Source organism: Galeopterus variegatus, unplaced genomic scaffold, assembly GCF_000696425.1.
Source record: "Galeopterus variegatus unplaced genomic scaffold, G_variegatus-3.0.2 Scaffold2343, whole genome shotgun sequence".
Taxonomy (NCBI): domain Eukaryota; kingdom Metazoa; phylum Chordata; class Mammalia; order Dermoptera; family Cynocephalidae; genus Galeopterus; species Galeopterus variegatus.
The window spans coordinates 127,240-153,597 of record NW_007728454.1 but is presented as its reverse complement, the minus strand read 5'-3'; the positions used below and the strand labels follow the sequence as shown (position 1 = coordinate 153,597).

At 37.6% G+C, this 26,358-nt stretch overlaps 1 protein-coding gene across 2 annotated transcripts in view; it reads left to right on the top strand.

The window, feature by feature from the left end:
* Positions 1–9,657: 9,657 nt before the first annotated feature.
* Positions 9,658–26,358, top strand: part of DSC2 (desmocollin 2) — a 34,643-nt gene continuing 17,942 nt past the window's right edge. For both annotated transcript variants that reach the window (XM_008581388.1, XM_008581389.1), the window contains exons 1-7: positions 9,658–10,016; positions 17,928–18,012; positions 18,709–18,908; positions 19,847–19,966; positions 21,160–21,315; positions 22,616–22,760; positions 23,899–24,065. In XM_008581388.1, coding sequence (XP_008579610.1) covers positions 9,948–10,016; positions 17,928–18,012; positions 18,709–18,908; positions 19,847–19,966; positions 21,160–21,315; positions 22,616–22,760; positions 23,899–24,065 — 942 coding nt within the window. In that variant the 5' untranslated portion in view covers positions 9,658–9,947. The remainder of the gene's footprint in view (positions 10,017–17,927; positions 18,013–18,708; positions 18,909–19,846; positions 19,967–21,159; positions 21,316–22,615; positions 22,761–23,898; positions 24,066–26,358) is intronic.

The window sequence follows — 26,358 nt, the reverse complement described above, 5'->3', positions numbered from 1 at the left end:
ATAGCACCAGAACTATAGTTAATAATATTGTATTGTATACTGAAGACTTGTGAAGAGAGTAGATTTTAAGTGCTCTTACCATACACAAAAAAGTTAACTATGAGAGGTGATTGATACGTTAATTTACTTGACTGTAGTAATAATTTCACTATGTGTATGTACATCAAAATATCATATTGTACACCTTAAACATATGCAATTGCTTGTCAATTAAAAATAAAATTTAAAATCAAAATAAAATCTATAGGTTCAACACGTGGATTGGTTTTATTTGGAGATGCCCTGACTATCCATACTTTGATAATACTAGTCATCACATTTTCATGTGCAGACTGAATGTGTCTTTTGAATTCCACGTCTACACTGCTTATGAATTATTTCCCATTTGATTGCCCACAGAAATCTCAAGCTCAGTATTTTTAAAAGCAATTTTATTTAAATCCTTTACAAATTAGCACTTTCCTGCTGTTCCTATTTCTGTTATTAACAATATCATCTACCAATTGCCCAAATATCTAATTTAGAATTCTGTAATTATCGGAGCATATGAAGACTAGGAAATTAATGTACTCCCAGAGAGACAGATTTATAGATAAAATAATTATAACACTTGGGTCAGTTGTAATAACAGAGGCACATACCAAAGACTGTGCACACAGAAGATTCAAGTGCTTCTTCCTACATGGAAAGGCCAGGAACAGCTCCCAAAGCACTGCAGAAGGAGCGGTCTAGTGGAAACAGAAGCAACGACCCTCAACCAAACAAACCCAAAACAACCAAAAGCAAAGCAAAACAAGCAAGCAAGCAAGCAAGAACCACTAGCATTCAAAGAAACACAATTTGAAAACCAGTATTGAGAAGGATGGGCTGGAGGAGACCAATTGAGCTGGGAGACCAATTAAAATGGTCCAGACAAGAGATGATGGACTGAGTACAGCAGTGAACTTAGAGACTGACGGATGTGAGGGGGAGGCAACGGGGATGTCCAGGATGACTCCCAGCTTCTTCCTTGGGTAAGTGGGAGGATCATGATACCATTAACTACAATGAGGAGAAAAGCAAAGCAGTTTTGTTATGAAAAGACAATGGCTTCAGTTTGGGATATTTTGAAGTTGAGGTATTTGTATGAGTTTCAGAAAGGTACTTCCTATTTAAATTGGAAATAAAGTACATACTAAATGTGTCCCCCTTGTAATTACTCAATATCCAGGTAATCTATCCCTAAATACTGCAAGCTTATTTAGGGCAGGGGCCATTTTTTATTCATCTTTCTATCTAAGTGACTAGTGGTATAAATACTTCTTTCTGCATAAAAATTTCAAGCATCATTTCTTTCCTCTGCTCAATAAGGATATTCTAGGCATTCTCCCTCACACCTCTTTCCTTCCCTCCCACCCACCTAACCACTCCCCTCCTCAACCCAACTCTAGGCTAGAGAGTTTTGTGATGAAAACCAAGCTAATCAGTGATACGATAGTGAGAATTACTATTGAGTGAAATAAAATGTATATAAGAACGTAGCATGTGAAAGATATCTCAATAAAGCTGGCATAAAACAAGAAAGACAGAAAGAAAGGAGAATAAAAGAGAATAGCCCAGAGAATGAAGAGGTGGCTTATTTTGTTTTTAGGTGTGGTGGTTGAGAAGGAGAGAGTAAGAAGTAGAAAAAAGGTACACTTAAATTTTCAGGACGTAGCATCAAACTATGTAAAGGATATTGGGAAGGTTAGCTATGGGAAGAAAAGATTTTAAAGATGGTGGCTGTGTATTAAGAATATCTCCTGAAGAGACTAGAAAAGATTTGAAGCACTTAAACAGATTTTTATTTTGCTGACTGTGTTTCCTAGAAAGCCCACTCTGCTGAGACTGGGCCTGGGGTGGGGGGAGGCTAGCCACACAAACATAGTATCTGACCCAGTAAATGTTTGGAGAACAATTGGATTTGATCAGTCTCCAGGCCTTCTTGATTTTGTCCACTAAAAACCACTAACTCCATCTCTCCTACCTAAACTGGTTTACAACCTTCTTCCAGGCCCCGGGATTCTTGGCTAAACATCTGCGGTTGTCTTCTAACTGGGGTTCCTTCCTCCAGTCTCTCTCCAATTGAAAGAAAGTATTCCAAGTTTGACCTTCATCACTCCACTGTTTAAAATCTTTCAGTGTTTCCCCTTGTATACATACAGTAGTGGTCAAAACTGGTGGTCCTTTGGTAAATCTAGCCTACAGGCAGTTTTTATGTGTCTAAAATTTTCTTCCTAATGTGATTTCTTTTAGGTGGTGCATGGAGTCATGTCCCACTAAACTTTATTGTATACACTCAGCTTCAGTCACATGTACAGTGAGATCACCGACTTTCATGACATTTCAATTTGTAATTTCCTGGCACATAGAACAGAAGAAAAAAAAAAACGGACAAAGGAAAACTTCCCCGTTGCCCTCTGAAGATTTACTGAAAATCAGTTGACAAAAGACAGATTAACAGAAGAAAGGACATAGCCAATTTTACTTTAGAGTGCTACAGAGGGATATGCATGTGGGAGCATCTGAAGATATCAAAGACCAGATACCGAAAATCCAGGTTTGGCCAAAGCAGACGTCCATTGCTTGGGAAGAGAGAAAGTAGCAGAGCTTTGGGCAGTTGTGCAGGGCTGGAGTGACAAAACTTGAGACCTGAGGAATTTCATGTACTTCTGGTTTTCCCTTCAAGATATTTGTTGAATCCTAAACTTTATGAGGCAGAAAAGTACCAAACTAAGCTAGACCCCTCTCATAAACAGAAAGGAGCTTCCAGTCTCATAGTGTAGGAAACAAAGACTCCCAGGGGATGGAGCCACAGTCAACTCACCGGGCTCTTAGTTAAAAGCCCTGGAAAGTAATCAGAAGTTTGAAATTTTAATCAGGATGCTCAGGGAACGCCTCACTGAGAAAGAGACATAGGGTCAAAACCTGAAGCAGGCAAGGGAACAAGCAGTGTGGGTATCTGGGAGAAGAGCATTCCATGTAGAAATGAAAGGCCTGAGGAGGAGTGAGCCTGTCTGTGCAAGGATCAGCACAGCCCAGTGTGGCTGGAGCACAGTGCGTGAGGGCAGGGTAGCAAGGGCTGGGGTCACAGAGATCCATAGTGGATTGTCTAAGGCCCTGTGGACCATTGGAGATGCTTTAGATTTGATCTAAATGAGATGAGAAGCTTCTGGAGGTACCTAAAAATCTTTTTATTTTGGAATAACTCTGGAGGAGTTACAGTAGAGAAATATCATAATGCAACTTATTTATTAACAGGGACAGTCTGACTGCTGAGTTGAAAATAGAACAAAGTGAGAAATGTTGGCAGCAGAAAGATGAATTAGGAGGTTTTTGGAATAACCCAGGTGAGAGATGACAGTGGATTGAACTAGGATGGTATTGATGAGATGATGAGAACAGGTTGGATTCCAGGTATGTCTTAAAGGGAGATTTGATAAGATTTACTGACAGAATGGATTTAGAGTATTAGGGAAAAAGAGGAGCCAAAGTCTGCTAGAGGTTTTGTCCTAAACAACTAGAAGAATGGAGGTGCCATTAACTGAAAGGGAAGAGACTCTTGGATGGGTATTTTTAGTGGAGAAGATCAGGAGCTCAGAATTGGAAGGATTAATTTTGCAATGACTACTAGATATCTAAGTTAAGGTTTTTTGTAGGCAGTTGGAAGTGAAAATTCAAGAGAGAGGTCTGAAAGATAGCTTTAGATTTGCTAGTTATCAGTACAGAGAGGCATTTGAAGTCAGAAGACTGAATGAGATTGAATCTGTGTTATTAACACTCCTCTTGAGGAAATTTGGTTTATTTGTCATCTTGGAATACACCGTCAATCCCTCTTTTTATTTGATGATTGTGTGTGAGGACATTTGACCTTTGCTTTTCTAGTCATTTGATAACATGCTGTTAATTAATGTTAATTATAGATGCCTAGCTTGACTGTACATCAATGGAAATTATTTTTCCTAATTAGCTGTTTTGTGTCCATTAACCTATTTCTTGCTGTCTCCACTCCCTTTCCCCTTTTCTCACCTCTAGTAATTACAGTTCTGTCCTCCCCTTCTGAAAGTTCATCATATTTTTATGATTGTTGTTTCTTTCTCTTTCTTTTCCCTCCTTCCATCCTCCCTTCCTCCCTTCCTTCCTTCCTTCCCTCTTTTATTTATTTCTTTATTTACTTCCTTACTTCCTGTTTACCAGCTAGAAACAGGTGTATGCTAATATAAACATTTAACCAAAACATATAATTAATTGGAGAAATAATATACAGTACTATTAAATTTTTTCCTCCCCCACTTACTAAAATGAATGATTTAAATATATTGTAATATATTTTTTCTTTCTCTTTGTTAATCCTTCCTCACCTCTGTTCCTCAAACTCATTTCTCTTACAACCAGAAGGATTTAGTCAAATGAGTTTAGAATGTGCCTTTTTGTTTGTATGAGGATACTTCAAAAACTTCATGGAAATATTTGTATAATTTTTTAATTCTATTTTTCCACAAACTTTTTGAAGAACTCTGTATAATTTTTATAAAACATGCTGTTGTTTTGCACAACTATTTTTTGTCTATTTAAACTTATATCGAATGTGGAAACATTCCATTCTTAGTTATTTCACTGGGCTCTATGTTTTTAAGATCTGGTCATACTGTTCTATGTAGCCCATTGGTTCTACCCTGGCATAGTGAACTATGGGGTGGATCTGCCATTGTATTTTATCTATCCACTCCCCAAGGATGGTAACTCAGATTGCCCCCAACACGCTATACCACAAACAGCCCTGTATTGACTTCAGTGAGTATTTCTTTGGGTCATATGAGCAGAAGAGGAATTTCTGGGTTATAGGGTATTTATGCATTACCTCAAACAAACACTGGTAGGCCACTCTCTTCAATATTTGATCAAATTTATAATTTTACTAGCATTGCATCAGAGTTCCCAAACATTTATGTTCCTATCAACATTTTTATTATTCAGTTTCCTAATTTTTGCTGAACAGGTGTGAAACAATGTTTTATGATTTTAATATACCTTTCTCTGATTTCTTAAAATATATTTTGTAGGCTTTGAGATTCCTCTGTTGTAAAATGCCTGGTCATATTCTTTGCTCATTTTTTCTACTGAGGTTCTGTCAAGGTCTTGTTGGTGTGCAGGAGTTCCTTGAATGTTCTAGATGCTATTTTCTTGTCCACTTTAGTCATAGCAAATGTCTTCTCCCAATCCATCATCTGTCTATTTACTTTGTTCATGGTGTCTTTTATTGAATAGAAAGCCTGAATGTTAATGTAATTAAATGTATCTATTTTTATTCATTTATGGCATCTGCTTTTTAGGTTTAATTTCGATATTTGTAAAATGGATGGGAGGTAACCAGCTCAGAAAGGTGGAAGAAAGTTACAAGCACAGGAAAGAGCGTGTACAATACACTCATAGCAGGACTCTCGTGAGTACAAGGTTCTGAAAGAAGATAGATTGATTTGTGTACAGCAATATTTAGAGGCATGGCAATATTTAGAAGTCAGATAGAGCAGAAGGAGCCAGCCAAGGAGAATGCACAGACACAGACAGGAAGAGTGAAGAAAACTAGTAGGTATTGCAGTCAAATGAACCAAGAGCTTATATGTTCTAGAATAGGTTATCTTACAAAACAGTGAGTTTCTTGCCTCTAGGTCCATTTAAGAAGAGGGTAACATTTCATAATCCATGAGGAGATGTTAACAAGTAATTTTTATATTGGTAATTTTTATCCTTATATAATGCCATTTACATTTAATTTTGTACTTAATTGGAGATTAAGCTTCTCTTTTCTCTTTCAAGGAATGAGCAAGATGTAAATCTCAGGTAGAGAGTACTTCTTGTCCTGCCTAGTTATTTTATAATTCTTTAGGTGCTTCCTTGGAGCAAGTGCCCTTTCTGTCTCGTTCATCAGTGTCCTGTGCTCAGAACAGTGCCTGAGACACAGTAGACACTCAATAAATACTTGCCAAGTTAGTTAATTAATGAAACAAATGAATGCAAATTTTGTAGTTTTTTTGTTTGTTTCACAATCATTTTTATTATAATTTGGAGGTAGAAAGTCCAATAAAAAGTTGTGGACTTGAATTAAATAAAAATTGCACATAGATGTCCAAGGGGCGTCCTGAGGCAATGTTCAGTTTTTGGACATTTAACACTTTCATATTCTCACTAATCCATCCACATGAGAATTCTAACAAATACTTGTTGATGCTTATGAGGAATATTTCATATGATTTCAGCAGATGCATGAGAACCATCCATATATAAAAATGTTCCTTAAAGTTAATTCTTGTTTCTTGACTGGCTCCATGGGATTTCCAGAAGTGCATCGCATCAGTCTTTCAGGGCATTCAGTGTCATTCATTCACTTGAAACTGCTTGAAATGTTTTATGTTTTTATTATTTCACATTTAGAAAGTTTTGTAGTTTAAAGAATACATTCTTTCATGTCACTCTTGGGGGGCATTTGTCAATAGCATCTACAAGCATTAAAGGCAGCCCAGACATTGTGAACTGTCTCTAATTGCCTCAGAATTCGTTGATTGCTTGTTTTCATTGAGGGTCTGCCAAATGAAGAGTACTGTAGTAAGAATTGATTTATAGTTTATTTCATACTCTGCCCTGATTTATTTAAAAAATATACTTTGAAATGCAATAGAAATTAAGTTTGATTAGTATACTGTTTCATTGAGGCCAATTTTGAAAAGTGAATGTCAAGGAAATATGGACAGCATTAAAAAATAAATATTTTATTTATTGGAAAATGCAAACTTTTAAAAACTTTTTTCTCATTATAAAAGGATACATAGTTGACTCATTTGTGCCAGCCAAGTTCTGGGGTTAGTATTCAGGGGAAGGAGGTTGAAGGATTTGGGAGTGGTGTGTGAATTAGCCTAGTGTTCAGCTCTAGACCAGGTCAGACAGCCCCGAGGAGAGGTACTGGAAGGAAACAGGGGGCTGTCATAGGGATGAGGTGGGGTGGGTGACTTGGGTGGGCCACAGAGATGTGGTAACACAGTGCAGAGAAGAGGGATACCCACAATAACTGACACTTAGGGAGCACTCAGAACATGCTAGGCTTTGTTCTGTGTGTCTTTTCATGCTTCCTATCATCAGTCCTTGCAACAACTCTGACAGAGGATGTACCTTATGTCCCCATTATATTGTGATTAGCAGATGTCTCCCTCTCTACTCCTACCTATAAAGTAAATAGACAGTGTCTTTTAATCTTTCTTTCTTTCTTTTTTTTTCTCTCTTTTAGGTCTGTGTTTCCCTTGCTTTGGGGTCCCATTCTGTGTCATATGCTATCACACCTGCCCATGCAGGTGACTCCTCAGGCTCTGGCAGTGTGGGAGTGGCAGGAATGACACAGCTTGAGAACTGTCTCTATGTGCACATCAGTAAGTAAGTGGGACTTTTTAAATTGCCTTTTATACGTTTGGTTTTGGCTTCTGAAATTAGAAAATTGTAAAGCTAGGCTGGGTAGATTTAGCCCATGGGCCTTGGGTTGCAGATTGCTTGTTTCTTTAAGACCACTCTAGCTCTGACTTTCTGTGATATCTCTGAAATAAAGACCTATTTCCAGCCAAGTTTCCAAAAACCCTGTCATAAGCAGTCTATGTAGCTTAATTTCAGATGTGGACGGCACCATAGACAGCATCCCGTGTTACTTGGCTTATCTTAACAGATGGGAGTGCTGAGACCTGAGAGGGTACCTGAACAGTCCAAGACATAAAGGACATTGCTCCTTACTGTTGGTCAGGTGCACATTTGACTAAAGAGCAATAGAAAACCAGTTCAAGTCAGCAGAATCATACTCATAGCCAAAAGACACATCTCCCCACATTTCATTTCTACGCCTGTCGTTTCAAACCTGTTTCATAGAGGAATCCATTTCAGCGACCATATAGTCTAATCTAAAGGCATGAAATAAATTGGGCCACTTATTTCATTCCTTTGTTTAAAAGTTTTTTTAGTGATAAAACAAACAAAAATCACCATTTTAATAGCTTCAATTAGTTACCTAGTGTGAAAACTGAAAATAAATGTCTAAGATGAATTGTTCTTCCGCCCTTTTCTGGAATGAGGAAAACATGAGCCACTCTTAAGGCATTACAGGTGAAAGAGTAGACAGAGTTTGGAAATGTCCTATTGTCAAAGGCTATGACGACAGTCTGAGTAGATTTCTAGAACCTGAAACTAGCTCGCTTCTCTGTCCTGTGAAAAGCTTCAGCTAGAGATCATGATGTCATCATGAACAAGATGAGATGGATTTATAAACTCATTGTTGGAAAGCATGAGGGTTAAAAAATATGGCAACACGAGGATGTCAACTCATGCTGATGACCCAGGCTTATTTTACTAGCAAAGGTTCAACGATAATTTTATGAATACAGAAACAATAAAACAGCTCACTATGTGGCATTCACAAATAGAGCATGGGACTAATACACAGAATGTAAGGCATGAACTGTTTCACATTAATTTTTAATATAAGTGTATGCTCAATATGACAATAATTCTGACTCTGTGTATAATGGTATTAGGATAGTAAATGTTTTCAAGAATTGAAATGGTGCGAATGTCATGGTTGGCTTTTCAAACAGGTTTTTCCAAGCATCCCTCAGGAAACAAACCAAACCAAATGGAACAGACAAGTTTCTCCTTTGTGGTCATACTTATCTGGTTTAAGTCAGTAATTGAAAAGAGATGCAGGAGGATGAGTCAGCATGTCATGTCATTACTTTCTGAAGAGTTGAAAGCACACAGCTTTTCTGTTTTAATCTTCCAGGTTAAGTGTTGCAATCATCCAGTTTAAGTGTACTTCAGATCAAAACGCAAATTATCCTATTCTTTTTCATTTCTCACCATGAACTCTGGTTTTGATGGGATTAAAGAAAGAGAGAACTCTCCACTAGATGTTCGAGTCCATCGCAGGAGATAAGTTATAAGAAGGCCTGTGGTTGGCTTTTTTTGTGAAAGGGAGATTCTTGGAGAAAATCAGTAGTCCACATTCAGCCAACTTCTAGGACCTTAATCAATGCATTTTCCGCAGGAGCTCATCCTCCTTGGTTTTGTTATTTTCCCATCGCCTTCATTTCCTAACTTTATTTATTTACTTATCTATATGTGTATTTATTTATTTTGTCCCTAAATTGTGGCAATCTTGGTTCATTGCCACACTGATCATGAAATTTCTAAAGAAAACAAGACCCCAAAGAATGGTGTGCCACAGATGAAAATCCTGTCTGAAGTGCATGTGGATATCTGTAAGAAATTCACTCCAGCAAAGAATGTGTAGAATAGTCTTCCTGGAGTCAACCCTCTCGTAGGTGGGCTTTAGGCAGCTGTGACACAAAATGCAACCTCCACAGCTGTAGGCGGTCCTCGTGGGTCAGTAATCCACACCAGGGCAGCGACCACTGCAGGCGGAGAGGGCAGTGGTAGGGCGGGGCCGGGCCGGGGAGCGCGCTCGGGGGTGAGTCTTTGTACAGTCAGGGCTTCTGCTGGGCAGGGCCAGCTCCTAATCCCGCCAGGCGGACACCGGGGCGGGGGGGAGACAGGCCATATAGGTGGCGTCCGCTGGTGAGAAACACCTAGCGCAGGTAAAAAGGTGGCGGTGTGAGGGAGTTCCCATTTGTCGCGTTCCTAAAGAAATGAAGACTTAAGCAAATAGCAAGGAGGGGCCGACCGGTGTCTTTCGGACGCGCCTGGAGCCGCACCCTCGGCCAGAGGAAAAGCCCCTCGTGGGAGAGGTAGACGCTGCAGAGAAACCGGGAAGAAAAGCGCCTCTCCGCGCGCTCCACCTACTCCGCCTCGCTCTCCTCCTGCGCAGCTGACCTTCGCCCGCCGAGCCCTCCCACCTCGGCCTCCAGGTGCCTCGGTCGGCGACCTGTCCCGGAGTCCTCTCCATGGCGGCAGCTGGACCCGCACGCTCCCGGAGCGGAGCCCTCTGCGGGCTGCTCCTGCTGGCCCTCACGGTGAGTGCAGCGGGGGCCACCGGCTCCGGGGACCGGGCGCCGATCGCCTGGGGAGCAGGGCTGCATGGGGGTGGCGGCAAGGCTGGGACCAAGCGGCCTCCGGGTGGTGAAGAATGGAGTTGGGGGAGGGGAGGGCAGACAGGAAGAGGATCTCGACCTGGGCGCCGCCATCCCGAAGGGGAGGGAAGGGTGTCCCGGGTAGATGTAATCGGCGCTGGAGACGGAGGCAAGAGCGGCAAACGCCTATCCAAAACCGTGGCCTCTGGGTACGCCCGGGAAGCGCGTGCGCCAGGGCTGCGCCTCCGCGCCTCTCCGCGTTCCCGGGGAATGCGCACCCACCTCTGCCGGGTGCCAGGTGCAGGCCACGCAAGGGGAGCCGCTGGGCGGACGGGACCCAAAGCGAGTTCCTTTGGGTGAAAGAGGGGGCGACTCGCCTTCCGGGGGATTGATCTTGGTGTGTGTGTGTGTGAAGATCCGGGGTGGCGGGGAGGGGAATCCCAACCCTCGGCTCCTAAAGACCACAGATGGGCGGGCCCTTGGTGGCCGTTTGTATAGTTTCCATTGTTTGTTAGCGTGTGTAGCTTCCGTCACCTAAATCTTTGGGGGAATGATCGTCCTGATCTCTTGTCCCCAGAGGCGTCTTGATTTTTCTGCTCCCCTTCCCTGCCCCCTGCCCCAGATTCTTTCCCACTTTAAAGAACGCAACAGGAATGACCCTACCCCTTCCCAGAGCCGGGAGCCACAGGGGTTGGCCTTATTTGGGCCGCGACAGCCTCCTCCCAGGCAGAAAAGGCGGGGAGCCACCTCTGGGGGAGTTTGGGATCAAAGGCGCCCCAGACTAGAGTTTTCCTGGGTCCCCGGGAAAAGGAGAAAAGTTAATTCGACCAGGTGTAAAAGAATGCTCAATTCAATAGTATCCTTTCACGTCGAGTCTTCGGCTTTAGGCGCAAATTAACCCCGCAAGGGTTGGAACCCAGCGAACGACCAAGGGACGATTCGTTCTGGGACTGGTGGCATAATCGAATACTTTTCCCTTCTCGTCTGTTTTTGTTTACAGTGGATTCCTAAATTATTAAGTAATGAAATTGTAGTCGTTCCTGTTGTTAGAATGTCTTTCTCAAGGAGCTGAATGAACTTCAAACTCTTTACCAAATTACCAGGGCATGTTAATAACATAGAAAAGGCCAAGTACACAGCAGTTAACGTTTTACTGTTGAGAAAACTAAGAATGGAATAACTAAGGTCTCAAAATACGTTGTTGATGACAGAGAGATGAATTTTGGTTAGATTCCTCATAAATCAATGGCCATTATTCTTTGAAGGAAAGCTTTTAAGCCACTGGTGTTATTTGAAGGAAAGGGCATGCTGAGGCACCAGCAGTGAATAGCATTGCTCTGCGTATTCCTATCCACAGAACTTCCTGCGTGTCATCTCAGGTTCTTTTTACAAGAAAGCAGGGTGTTTTAAGTGCGTAAACTGAATCCCCAATTCCTCAGTCTTGCTTAGCTTCAGCGTTTGACAGGCCAGGAGTGGGCTAGAGAGGAGGGTGCTGGCTCTGGCTGCTCTGCTGCTGCTGCTTGCTGCTTTCTAGCTGGAAGGCTTAGTGGGTGTCCCTCAGGTTGCTCTGAGCTCTGGTGCCCATCTGTGGTGGTTGTTGCAGGTGATGTTTGAGGTTGTGGTGTGAGTCTCAAGTGTGAGAAATGTGTAAAAACTATTTAAGTGTAAGATATTGTTAAATAATAATGACTTGGGGGAGGGCGGCACCCTTTACATTACCTCCTTCCCATACACCCAAGTAATCCTTCCACAAATCAGCTTCTCCCCACTGACTAATATTGCCTCACCTCACACAAGGCTAACCCATGTGAACTCTGACTTCTGCCTAAACACCTAATGAAGCTTCCTCTCAAGGTCACCAGAGATCTCCCGTGCTAAATCCAAAGGACTTCATTCCGTGTACAATTTGACCTTGCAGACTACGCCTTTATCTTGGAAATCACTCCTCTTTTTTTTTGTTTTTGTTGTGGACCTTTTTGACCACTCAGAAGCTGACTGTCCACCCAGTTTCTTTTTCTCCATTCTTTTTTTTTTTTTTTCACTGTGGTAAAAAAGACTTAACATGAGATCCACCTTCTTAACACATTTTTTAAGTGCGCACTACAGTATTGGTAACTATCAGCACAGTGTTGTGCAGCAGATCTCTACAACTTTTTCATCTTGCATAACTGAAACTTTATACCTTTAAACAGCAGCTCCCCATTTCCCCAATTCCCCAGCCCCTGGCAACCACCATTCTATTTTCTGCTTCTGTGGGTTTGACTACTTTTTCTTCCACTTTTTTTTTTTTTTTTTTTTTAGTCCTTTTTGAGACCGGCTGCACCGCGCTGTGAGCGCACCGGTCATCCCTATATAGGATCCGAACAGCGCTGCACTCTCGCGCCACGGGCTCGGCCCCTTCTTCCACTTTTAAATTCTGGTGTTCCCTGGGGTGCTATTCTAGATCCCGCCGCATGGAATTTATACCTTTTCATAGGCCATTTCATCCACTTTTATGGCTTAAAATATCACACAGATGCGAACATATCCTAAATTAATATTGCTAGTTCAGATGTTGTCACCGAACAATAGGCCTTTATATTTCTTTCCCTATGATGATGTGTGACACAGCATGTTTTATCTTCCCAAACAGTGCTGCTTTTCTTTCAGTGTCCTATCTTCCAATATATGGTGCTACCATATGCCTCCTTCCTCAAGTAGGAAGCCTGGAAGGTGTTTGTTTTTCCTTCCTCACTGCTCACCTCCCTAACTCATCATGAAATTCATTAAATCTACATTCAAAGATATCTCATGGATCTGCTATTATTTTTTGCTATTGCAAGTAATGTCACAGTAAATAAAATCGGATATGTCATTTCATAAATATGGGCAAGTGTATCAATAGAATAGAATGCCAGAAATGAGATTGGCAAATGAAGTGTAAACAACTGTATAATTTTGGTAGTTACTGTTCTTCCCTTCATAAAGGTTGTGTGTGACTAGACAGAAAGCTATTTTATGATAGATGGCATATCACATCACTGAGGATACATATTAGTGTAAGATATTATTAAATAAGAATGACTTTGAGACTACTTGAGCTAGGCAGTAATTTGCCAAAAGATAAAGTTGAATTTATACTTCATGTAGAACACCACAAAAAGCTCCAAACAGATGAAAGATTTAAAGTAAAATATACCATACAGATAACAGAAGAAAACATGATGAATTCCTATGTAAATTTGGAGTTAAGGAGGCCTACGTATGACTCAGATTTCAAAAGCCAGTTTATTAAATTGAGAAAATCAATTATATAAAAACACATACACAAAGCTTCTCCATGGCAAAAAACCAAACCAAAGCAAACAAAAACACCATAAGCAAAGTCAAAAGGTAATTGACAAGCTGGAAAAAGATATTTGCAAATCATATTTTAAAAGGCTCATCTAATATATTAAGAGCTTCTATAAGTAAAGAAGAAAAACTCCAACATGAACATGGATGAAAAATACCATAAAGTAATAAATTGGCTCTTCAAATATAAAAATATGTCAACCTGACTCATAAGAAAAAAAGGTGAGTTAAAAACTATATCAGAATGTTATTTTATACTTGGCAAACATCCAGAAGTTTGGCAACATTGTATGTAGGCAAGAATATGGATAAATAGAAACTCCCAAATTGTTAGTGGGTATAATAAAAAGTTACAACCTTTATGGACTCCATATAGTCATAGCAAATGCAAATAGAAATTGTTTTACCTCTTCCTTTTCAATTCATGTGCATCTGATATCTGTTCGTATATGATACTACATTATTTTATCTACTGAGACTTTATAGACTTTTAATATCTGGTAGGGCTAATATCCTTTCATTGCTCTTTTTTTCTGTAATTTTCCTATTTTTAATTTTTTATTTTTCCTTATGGCCTTTAAAATCAGCTTGCTTAGTTCCAGAAAAAATTCTGTTGGGATTTTATTGGGATGATAAAATTTGTAATTTAACTTAGTGAGGATTGATGTATACACATTGTTGATTTTTCCTATCCAAGATAATGATACGTCTTTTCGTTTTGTGCAAGTCTACTTTTGTGTACTGCAGAAGTGTTCTTTAGGTTTTCAACAGTAGGCTTTGCATGTTTTTTGTTAAACTTACTCCTTGACATTCTAACTTTTTATTGCTTTTAAAAATGATCTCTTCTATTATCTAACTGGTTTTGTTTATGTGTGTGAGGACTAATGATTTCTATATTTTAATAGTTATTTCTGCTCCCTTACTGAGTTCTTTTACTGTTTTATAGTTATTTATTGGTTGATTTGCTTTGGGTTTTCCAGGTAAACAGTCATAACAGATGCAAATAGAGAATTTTGTACCCCTTCCTTTCCAATTTATATGCCATCCAATATCTTCCTCTTGCTAATATACCTTCAATGTAATCTGAACTACATATGGTGACCTTGGAAAGCCTATCTTGTTCCTGAGTTTAATGGGATTGCTTCTAGTGCTTTCCCACTGATGTTGTGATTATAATATATACAAATCATATTGCATAGTGCCTTCCAGCATCTATGGTGGTGATCACATGCCAGGACTTCTTTAAATTAATTCATGGCTTGAGGTTTCTTGACCAAGCAAGTGATGTAAATGTGGATCACAGATCTGTGCAAGGGCCAGTTTACTTCTGGCTAAACCGTATAATGAGGATTTAGCATTTGGGGTCTGAATTAGTCTGTTTTCTGTTATTTAAAATGGAATACCTGAACTGGGTAACTTATGAGGAAACAAAATTTATTTCTTATAGTTTTGGAGGCTGGGAATCCATGGAGCGGGGGTCGCATCTGGTGAGGGCCTTCTTCTGGGTGGGAACTCTTACAGGATCCCATACCAATGCAGGGTATCACATGGAGAGAAATAGCAAGAGCAAGAGAGCTAAACTTCTCACTTGCTTTCCTTATAAAGCCATCAGAGCCATGCCCATGACAACCCATTAATGCATCAATGCATTACTCCATGAATGAATCAATCAGTCCATTCACGAGGGCACAGTTTTTGATATCCAATCACCTCTTAAAGACCCTAACTTCCACCACCATATTAGGGTTAAATGCCAACAAAAGATTGAGGGGACATTCGAACCACAGCAGGGTCCCAGATTAATGTGGACAGAGTCTTCTTAGGTGGGCTTTAATTTTATTCTCCTCCACTGGGCCAACAAACCAGAGTCAACTCTTTGCGGGTCAGAAGTGGTTTTTGGGTTGCTTTTACCACTCTGTGTTCTTTATCTACAGCTTTTCCTAGCAATTTCTTGCTATTTTGTCAGCTCTTTGATGCTTTATGAGGTTTAAAAAATATGTTACCCATCGTTTTTAGTTAGTTTTGGCATAGGGTTTTCTGAATTATGTAGCCTGCCATTGTTGGAAATGAAAGTTGTTTTCCCCTTCTGCATTATCCACATTGGTCAAATATAAAGCTGGTTCTGTAATTTATTTGCTTAAAAAAAATCTTTGGTTTCTTATCTTTAGGAAAAAAGATCCATATACTTTATTAATGCTTTTCAGAATCTGTCCCGTACCCACTTCTCTGAACCCACTTAAAACTTCTGTCCCCCTTCCATTCCAGGTTTCTTTTTTCAGGTCTGTGTTGTCTCTGGGCTTTTGCATATGCCATTCCCTTGTTTGGAACATTTAAGCTCTGCCTCCTTGACTTATAGCCACTCTTCAGTTGACCTCACCTGGCTCTAAGACTAGGCTCGCTCCCCTGCTCTCCCATAGCACCCTGTACTTCCCTATCACTGCATTTATACAATTTTATTGAAGTTAACAATCTGTCTTACCCTTGGATTGAATGTTTTGTGAGGATCATGTTTACTCCTCTGTGTCCAGTACATAGCAAACATTCAATAAGTATTTGTTGAATGCATGAATGAATGGATGTCCAAGATACTGTCATCCAAAGAATTGTCTTAATACGGTTATTTGTCACCCTCTCCTCCATTATGATCTTAGTCCAAGTCACCACCATCCCTCTTTTAGCCTCCTGCTGTAGCCTCCCAATAGGTTTCATGGCTTCCACTCTTGCTCCTGTTCACACAGCTAGAAAAATGCCTCTGTAAACCAGATTATGCCACTCCGCAACTTCAAAACCTGCTGTTACCTCTCTTTGCACTCAGAATAAAATCTGTGCACCTTACCATGGCCTTTTAGACTCTACATGATATGCCCCGACTGTCCTTTTGTTCTCGTCTCCTATCACCCTTCCCTCAGTGTGACTTCCTCATTGTTACTCCAACATACTGGGTGAAGTCCCCTTCCACGGCCTTTATTCTGGTTTGTGCCCCACCTGGAAGACTTTTTCCCAGTTAGGGAATTGGTTTGCTTCCTCCCTTCATCTAGGCTTCTCGTCTCCCCTCTGTCACCTCTCCCTGCTTTATTTTCCTCATAACATTTATTTCTCTCTGCCTTGGCATTGTATGACATTTGTGTATTTATTTTTGTATCTCATTATAACGTAATCTTCATCAGGCCGAAGACTTTGCTGGGTTTTTTTGTGTGTGTTTATTTTTTGACTGCTGTAGCATTTGAATCTTCTTAGCACCTAGTAAGCAACCAGTAAATGTTGGTTGAATAAAAAAGTGGGTGTATTCTTTCAGTCACCTTGAGCTGGAATTGTCAGAATCATCTGATTCTGCTCCTATTCTCTCTTGACTATGCAGCCAGGGAAAATTCTTCTTTTAATTTCCAAGTCAAATACAGTCTCTCCATTGTGTCCGTCCTAATTTCCAAATGAAACAAAATCTCTGCCTTACCTGATCCTTCATATTTAAGTTGGATAATTAAAGGTTCTTTAATATACATTGGAAATAAAATTTTTCATCCAAGTTTTGATGATTTTAATTTATGTTTATAGACTTTGTAAATAATGTAAATGACAGTTTGCTGTTTTGATTTGGGTCAACGGCATATGCAAAACTAGAAAAAAGAATGTGAATCTTTCAGAATCATCCATTGTTAAGTTTCAGAGAGAACAGAGTACATTTCACTGTGTTCAAATATATGTTTTATTGGAATTGGTTTGCCATATATCACCAAATCATTTAGAAAATTTTAAGTAAACTATTTTTTAAAATGAGCTTCACTTTCATTTATGAGAAGATGCACCTCCATAAGTTATTTCAAAGTTATATGCTTGTTTGTGGCAATAGGTTAATGAATCTCTCTAAAAGCATTGAGTTTTTGTTTAGAATATGATTGATTTAGTACCATAGCCCATAGGCAATTAAAAATTTATTGACATAATTTGCTGCCTCAGTAAATGTGTGTTTGTTTCTCTTTTCTATTTACATATCTATGTTGCCTTTGTAAGAATTTTCAGCACTCTCTCATATACACTTTTGTTGGGTCCTCACTGTATCCACTGTCAGCCAGTAAATTTATTATTATATATTTTAGTGGGTAAAAAACAAAGCCCAGGAAGGTACATAATTTTTTGAGTTTACATGCTTTGTGAAGGAGGAAGCTATGACTCTTAATTTATTGCTTTATTCTTCCCTCTGATATGATTTTTTCCAGATTTCTTACTCCAATATGTTTTATTTTATTTTACTAATCATATAAATTGATTTATAATTATATAAGTTTCATATAATTATAAATGTAAATGTATATATACTTAATATCTTATCAATTAATCGTACATATATTTTTAATGGGTATATTAAATCAATGTACAGAATTGACATTCTATATAAATATTAAATATATTTATATGCTTATTTAAATATAGATATATAAATATATAATTTATATAAACTATATGCACATTAAAATGATCTTTTTAATGCATAATATTGATTTGATATTTTTGTCGATTTTTTAGAACTTAACATTTGCAAGTGATGCCTGCAAAGAAGTGACTCTACCTGTTTCCTCCAAACTAGATGCTGGGAAATTTGTTGGTAGAGGTAAGAAACTGCTAAAATATGTAATAAATACTAACTTACATTACATAAAGGGTATGGTATGTGTTTAACATACTCCTAAGAAATTGAGAAATGGTATTGAAGCTATTTCCTGATTTTAAAGATACCATTTTTGGACTTTTTCATCCTAAAACCTTTTGTCCCTTTACTGCATTTACTTCCACATATTGTTTCTTATCAACACATTTTTTTTTCACATAGCTCAACTATATGAGAAAAGGTCAAACCAATGAGAACACAAACTATGACTATTTAACAATAGATGTAAAGAGTTCAGTAATATTTTAACTTAATAACTGCTTATTTTAATCTGCTATGTTCTGTTTAACTTACTTCAAGTGTTTTTATGTGTTGCTCTATAGCTAATTTCAGTTAAAGAAAACATTTTTCCAGTGTTATTTAAATATTCAAATACTGGAGTTCACATGCCTTCATTTCAGGACAAATATTTCTTCTTTAAAAGGATATAAAGTAGGTGTTAGAAGTAATGTGTATGTTTAACCACAACTTAACCATATAGTTTCATATGTCCTTTTAATAATGCTACATTTAAAAGTGTCAGTTTAATCAAGTTTTTGGCTCTCCCCCCAGCACATTCACAGATTACTGTTAAAACTATATGTTACATATATATTTATGTTTTACCTTACAAATGATAGCTGCCTATGTTTTCTACAGTTAACCTGAAGGAGTGCTTTAAGTCTGCAAATCGAATTCGTTTAAGTGATCCTGATTTCCAAATTTTAGAAGATGGTTCAGTCTATACAACAAATACTATCCTTCTGTCCTCGGAGAAGAGACATTTTACCATACTACTTTCTAACACTGAGAACCAAGAAGAGAAGAAGATATCTGTACTTTTAGAACATCAAACAAAGGTATAGAAGACTATGTAAATGAAGTATAATGATGTCTTTTCTTCAGGTGTAACTAACATTACCAGGGAAGATATGGAATCAGAAAGGATAGGTGTAGTCTGGCCTGAAAAAGGATGAAAACCATGAGACATCTTACCAGTGTTTAAATGGAAAAAGGTTGTGCGACATAGGTTATTACAGGTTGCCATTCCTTTTTATTTGGGACATAAAAGGAGAAATTGCAGTAAGTGACAGCACGAGAACTTGAGATTGGACACAAAGGAGCATTTTTGATCTTTACTAAGGAATGGGTTTTCAAAAACAAGTTTTGAAACTGTCTCTGGCTAAAGAAAAACTTTTTTTCTCATGTGTCTTAGCATAATTTGTAGTCTTAGAAAACAGATGACTGTTTTAGGAGGAGGTTTGTACCACATGCTTGCTTATTGTATTGTGACACCCGAGGTCAGAATGGCTTCTGCTCAACCACTGCTGTTCCTCACCGTGGTAGTTTGAGAGTTGTCACTATGTTTTTCTCCTTCTGACACAGATCTCTCTGCTGATTCCCTGGCTCTGTCTAGTTGTTGGTGAGTGGAAGATGCTTGTGCTACATTTAGAAGGACCCATACCCACATATTTTCTTTGCATTTCTCGCCTCATGTTTTTGCATGTCAATGTGGCAACAGTAATTTTTTTTCTTTTATTTAGTTTTGCTTTTAGGCTTCAGATACTGTCTCTCTTCCATATTTCCACCAAGTTTTTTTTTTTTTTCAAGAGGATTGGTGCAGTTATTTCTTCATTACATCTTTTTGCAGTGTTGATGTTTAGTTTGGTTTTCAAGCTACCACGGTCTTACACCTCCCCAGCTAATCCTCATGAGAGGATAAAGATGTATCAGAGTTCTAATGTTTGAGAAAAAAGTAGTCATTGACTTTATTTGTTTTTCTGTTTTCTAAATTGAGGTACTAAAGAAAAGACATTCTAAAGAAAAAGTTCTAAGACGTGCCAAGAGAAGATGGGCTCCTATTCCTTGTTCAATGCTAGAGAATTCCTTGGGTCCTTTCCCCCTTTTCCTTCAACAGGTACAGTTTGCTTTTCTTTTGCTGTTGAGTCTATGGTTTCCATCTTTTTAAAATTTTGACACTGAGTATGCAGTTATTTAAAAATAGTTGTGTATGAATATATGCGTGAATGAGTATGTCTATCATATGTTTCAATGTAGGGATATAAATGTATCTCTTTGTGCCTGCATATGCTTTTTTCCCAGCTTTAGTCATGCAAAGCCCAGTTATAAAACAGTAAAATCCATCTAGCATTCTCAAACACATGGTTTCTTGATGAATTTTCATATCAGCAAGGGTATTATAGAGCCTAAGCATAGCCTAGAAAACCCCCAAATATCTTCCATAATAAAGATAAAAATTGCTCATGAAAGGCCAAATGCTGTGAACGAAAGACACGTATGCCTTTTATTCTATTGCTTATTCTCAGATCCACATTTTAAATCACACTGGATCCACAATTTGCCCTCTTTTTTAACTTTTAGTGGAAACCCCAGCAACTCTTTTTGCCTTCTTGGCCACTATGAATCACTATGACTCGGGTTTCCTGAAGTGGTGAGAGGGAACTCTCCTTTATACCCCACCAACAAAGTTGATGAAGCTGAGAAAAGTGCATATAAAAGTTGAGACAAATTATTAGAAAATAATTGTGTTAGTCATTCTGATAATAAAGATAGTTGAGAACTTAGAGAGGATGAACACTGCTTGGAAGAAATTTGCTGTTTGAATTAAGGAGCAGAATATCACACATGCCAGGCTGTTATTCAATTTCTGTTCTCACTCATATTGTTTTCTCTCAGTTTTTATAATAAGGAAGGAACTGATGAATAATGACTCATTAAGGAAGGTATTATGTAACATACAATAAAAACTCACTTTTAAAAAAAATTGACAATAGAATAATTTTTCATATTCAGAACACTTTGTTTTCTTAGACAGGAAAAGTCTTAAATGTTTGGTCCATATAGGTACCATTTAGCCTTTAAAGTATTCTGTAGTTATTCTGGAAACTAAGACAATACTAAATTAGTTTAGTCATGCCTTGCTCTTGAAATGTCTCTATTATTATGCCTCCATATTCTATTGCTCTTTTTTATTTATAGATAATAATAAATTAAAGAGGGCAATTGTTTACTGTAATAAAAATGGGGACCTGATTGCGTACATGCATACAGGTGAAAGTTCTGCTGAAATATATAATATCTACTTTCTAGGTTCAATCTGACACAGCACAAAACTATACCATATACTATTCTATAAGAGGGCCTGGAGTTGACAAAGAACCTCTAAATTTGTTTTATGTGGAGAGAGATACTGGAAACCTGTATTGTACTCGTCCTGTAGATCGTGAGCAGTATGAATCTTTTGAGGTAAAGTCTAAAGTTTATGTATTGTATGAGCTGTTATTAAACTTGGTTATTTCTTCTCTCGTCCTCAATTCCTTTATTCTTTGGTGTTTTCTGAGTATGCTCTGGCTAAATCTGATAATACAGAATTGACATGAAACAAACAAAAATATGTAGAATAAATAAAATTAGATTCTCTTGGATTGTTCCTGGTATTATGGTTTTACTATCTGTTTCACGAGTACCACTTTGAAAAGCAGTTATTCAGTTGGCTGAAAAGATCTGTGAACCTCTGTATGGTATAGAGATACCATAGGAAGTAAATGAGTTTCAGAAGTTAAATAATCCTCGGTACCTTTGCAATGGGGGAAAGTTAACTTATGGTGAGTAGATAAGGAGTGTGGACAGTGCTTAACTAAGCTTATATAGTCTTTTAATCATCTGGTTAACTTCCCATGGTGGAATATGAGTTAATATGTAAGAATTTAACCTAATGCTGATTTGATTTCCCAACAGGACCTAGTCAATTTGCTTAACTCAATTTTAATTATTTTATATGTATTTCGGATGAACTGATTATTCATCAGAAGTCCAAATTAACCAAATAGACATGCAAGCTTTGAGTTAAGTATTCAGGTTTAGAATCACCACAACATGACCTAATAAATAACTGTGATGTTGTGCTCTGTCTGTGATAGCTGTTATGAGAAAAATTGCAGTTGAAATTCATATTCTAAAATCAAAAGAAATAAATTATATTCCACACACAATTTATAGCCATTCATTTGTTCTGTTTCTGACTCCCTCTTTTTAAATGAAAAGATTCTTCTAAAAAAAGATTTATCTGAATATAACCACCGATATGCCTGAAATCCTAATTAGTGGAAAATAAGAATATTCCAGTTAACTGCACCTGGAGAATTTGCAATCTTAAAGTATCTAAAGTTAAGAAAGATCTAGTAAATTGTATTTGAAATCCATGCACCTGAAACTTTCAAACAAAATATAAAAGTCCTCAAGACTGTTTTGGGAAAATAATAATAAAAACCATTACACCCATGAACAACCATATAGCAATGGCAAGGAAACTAAAACCATCTATGTTATCATATTAGATAAATTTAAACATAAAATGCTGTACTATATCTTGAAATTAGCCACTTCTTTTGGCATTAAAGTAATGTCCATACCCATAAACAATAACAAATGGTGAGACTCATATTGCAATGCTGAACATTCTCCAAATTAAAACCAAAGCAAGTTTGAACATGTCTTATTTTAAAAAATTATTTTTGCTTTTCTCCTTGTTTTACTATCTTAACAGCTAATTGCCTTTGCAACAACCCCGGATGGGTATACTCCAGAACTTCCACTGCCCCTAATAATCAAAATAGAGGATGAAAATGACAACTACCCAATTTTTACAGAAACAACTTACATTTTTACAATATTTGAAAATTGCAAAATTGGTGAGTACCTACTTTAATGACATATGGCAACTGAAATGTGCTTCAGCTCATAAATTTTCACTGTGGCCATTGGGAAGCAGCATATCCTAGTGGCAAAAACATGGGTCTCTGGGTAGAATGTTACTCTGCTTTTCACTAGCTGTATGACCCTGGGCAGGTTTCCTAATCTTGACAAGCCTTAGTTTCCTCATCTGTAAAATGGGTTATCAATATGCCAGATTGTTATGAAGATTAAATGAAGCATAATACACATGGGAATGCCAAGTGCAGTGCCTGAAAGGTAGGAGTTAATGAATGTTGTTATGCCTTCCTTTGTGAGCTAAAATAAATACTTTTAAGAGAACATAGTCCAGGGCCGACCCGGTGGCGCAGTGGAGAGTGCGCCGCTTGGGAGTGCGGTAGCGCTCCCGCCGAGGGTTCGGATCCCATGTGGAGACTGGTTCCCGCTCACTGGCTGAGCGTGGTGCGGGCGCGACACCGAGGGTTGCGATCCCGTTACCGGTCAGTAAAAAAAAAGACAAAAAGGAAAAAAAAAAAAAGAGAGAGAACATAGTCCAAAAAGGGTAAGTCTTTGAGCAATGTGAGACTTAGTCCTGAAGATTTCTACTGATATTCTTTAGTGACTAAATGGTTAACAGTATTCTGGGCATGATCATAAAGGTCATTAAGAATAATACAAATGTTTTCTCAATCCTGTAAAAATGGTCAAGTTTAGCTGGAAGTCAGAAAGCAGTTTCTGAGACTTCTGATAGAAAGGTCTAACCGAACCAAGAATTTTCCGAGAAAACTGACTGGTATGTCAATGTGAGTACAAGCTTACAAACAGAAAAAAGGCTAAAGAATAATTATAATTCTTTAGTCTAAAAGTACAAAGGTTATGGAGGCATAGAATTGACATTTCTAAAATCATATATTAAATACAGTAAATATAGGGCTGGTCACCAAATTCTAAAATGTTAGAACCCTGGGATATTTTAAAGGAAATGATGATACTTTATGTAGAAGTCTGCAAACTTACAAAAGCCATGTCTCTGATATTTACTTAAGTGGTTCAGAACATTTAGGAGATAGGTAGAAATAAAGGGGAAGTTGAAAATATGAAAGTTTTGGAAATTAAAGAGGATTTTTCCATTTGTAGGTTCTACTGTGGGACAGGTATGCGCAACTGACAAGGATGAGCCTGACACGCTGCACACGCGCCTGAAGTACTCTATCCTTGGGCAGCTGCCAGCAACTCCCACCCTGTTTTTTATGCATCCAACTACAGGTGTGATCACCACATCATCATCTCAGCTAGACAGAGAGGTACCATCCATACTAACAAATAAAACTCGATTATAACACAGCTGTTTAATAGTACCAGCATATCACCTATAGACATGTTTTTGAAAAGTATCTTGTGAATTTAATTTTAGAAACATTATTATTTTAAGCATATTAAGGGAGGTTACTAAATAACCTTGCAGTGTGCTAATTTTGAACTATTAATTTGTTTTCTCCTGAATTATGGGTCTTATAAAATCACGTTTCTTAATATATATAAACATATTTATAGTAATAAAAACAGGAAATGTCAAATATGAAAAGTGAGCTTTTTGGAAATATGCAAAACTTTATCTACATAGAAGGGAATTCCGCTTTTTCTGTTTGCGTCATCTCTTCTTCAACAATCTCATCTACATTCTTCTTACACAGATGAAAAGAAAGTCTATATCTCTCTAATCTCCAGTTTTCCATTTTCAGTTGATTCTAGAAATCCTTATTTGGATGTCTCACAAATACCTGAGATGTAATACATCTTAAATTTAAGTCATCTTCTTTCCTTCTAAGCATGCTCTTCTTACCATCTTTTCTAGTTAAAATTATATTAATACTTTTTTCCTTAATAGTAATTTTTCTCTTGTCACCTTGGAGTCATGTTCTCGAAATTGTATTTCATGTCTCCTCTTATCCCCAAGAGCAAATCATTTTCCAAAGCATGTGGATATTACCTCCAAGATATTTTTACATCTATGAGTGTTTCCACTGCAACTACCCTAGTTTAGTAATTCATTCACTTATTCAACTACCACCTGCTCCACCAAGCATTATTCATCTGAATTCTTGTAGTAGTTTGTTTACTTACTAAATTATAATCTTTAGTGTTATAATGTAGCAATAGATGTTTATCAGGTATTTCTTTGATTCTTAAATCTTTATATCAGACACTTATTTCCTCTCTCTTTTCCTAGCCCTCATGGATTAGGGCTGTGGTCCTCAAAAGTTTTGGTCTCAGAACCCCTTTACATTCTTAAATGTTGTTGAGGATCCCAAATGTTTTTTATTCGTGTGGGTTGTACTTATCTATATTTATTCTGCTAGTATTTAAAACTGAGAAGTGTTTAAAATATGTACTAATTTACCCATTTAAAACAATAAAAATTCATTATATTTAAACATAGATAAAATTTTTATTAAAAATAAGTACACTTTTGAAAACAATAAATGATTTACTGGGAAGAGTGGCATTGTTATACATTTTTCCAAATCTCTTTAATGTCTGTCTTAATATGAAACAGGTGGATTCTCATATCTCCTTCTGCCTTTAGCCTGTTATAATACGTAGTTTTAGCTGAAGTACTCATATAAAGAAAATCTGACATGATATGAAATTAGAAAAGAGACTCTGTCTTAATATGAAACAGGTGGATTCTCATATCTCCTTCTGCCTTTAGCCTGTTATAATATGTAGTTTTAGCTGAAGTACTCATATAAAGAAAATCTGACATGATATGAAATTAGAAAAGAGAGGAGTATTTTGGTTTAAAATCTTTGTGGATATTCTTCTTTGATATTACACCAAAACTTGGCAAGTCGTAGTTTCCTACATGCTTTTTGCAATGTGAACTCAGAAACGTTGTCAATGAACTTTTGTACATTGTTATATTGAAACTCATTGGTCTGTCCTGTACTATGAGTGGATATTTAACCCTTGTATGATTTTGTAACATCATGCATTGGTCATTTGGAAAATGTTCATTCATTGAGTTATGCAGATCTTCCAAATATTGATACATTTCATTAAACAATACCAAAAAAAATCTCCCCACCTCCATTAATATCACAATGGTTGATGAAAGTTTTCCAAAATTCTCGTTTTTGCTTGAAAACTCCAATTTGTCATTGGCGACAAATAGTTTTTTTCTGCAGTGACAGATTTACTTTATGTTTGACAAGATGTCTTCTAAATACTGTAGTCTGAATAACCATAGATGTCTTTCATGTAAAAATGGTTTTCTGTGAAAAAAAGCCCAACGCAACAGCTTGTTCAGCTCACAAATCAGTCACACAGTATTTTTTCTTTTTTCTCAAATAGATCCTTCTGATAGATAAGTTGAAAACATTTGACCAATGAAGGAGTTTACTCAATAATGCTCTGTAGTAACTTTTTGACCCCAGAATTCCAGTTTTCATCTGTTGCCTACAACCTTTTAAGTGCTTTAAACATGAGAAATTCTCTTCCATCTGAAGATATCACAAGTTAATACTTAGGGTGACAAAACTTCCTTTCTTTGTTTTATCAGCCAGTTAGTGATTTCCAATAAATCTTAGTTCACTC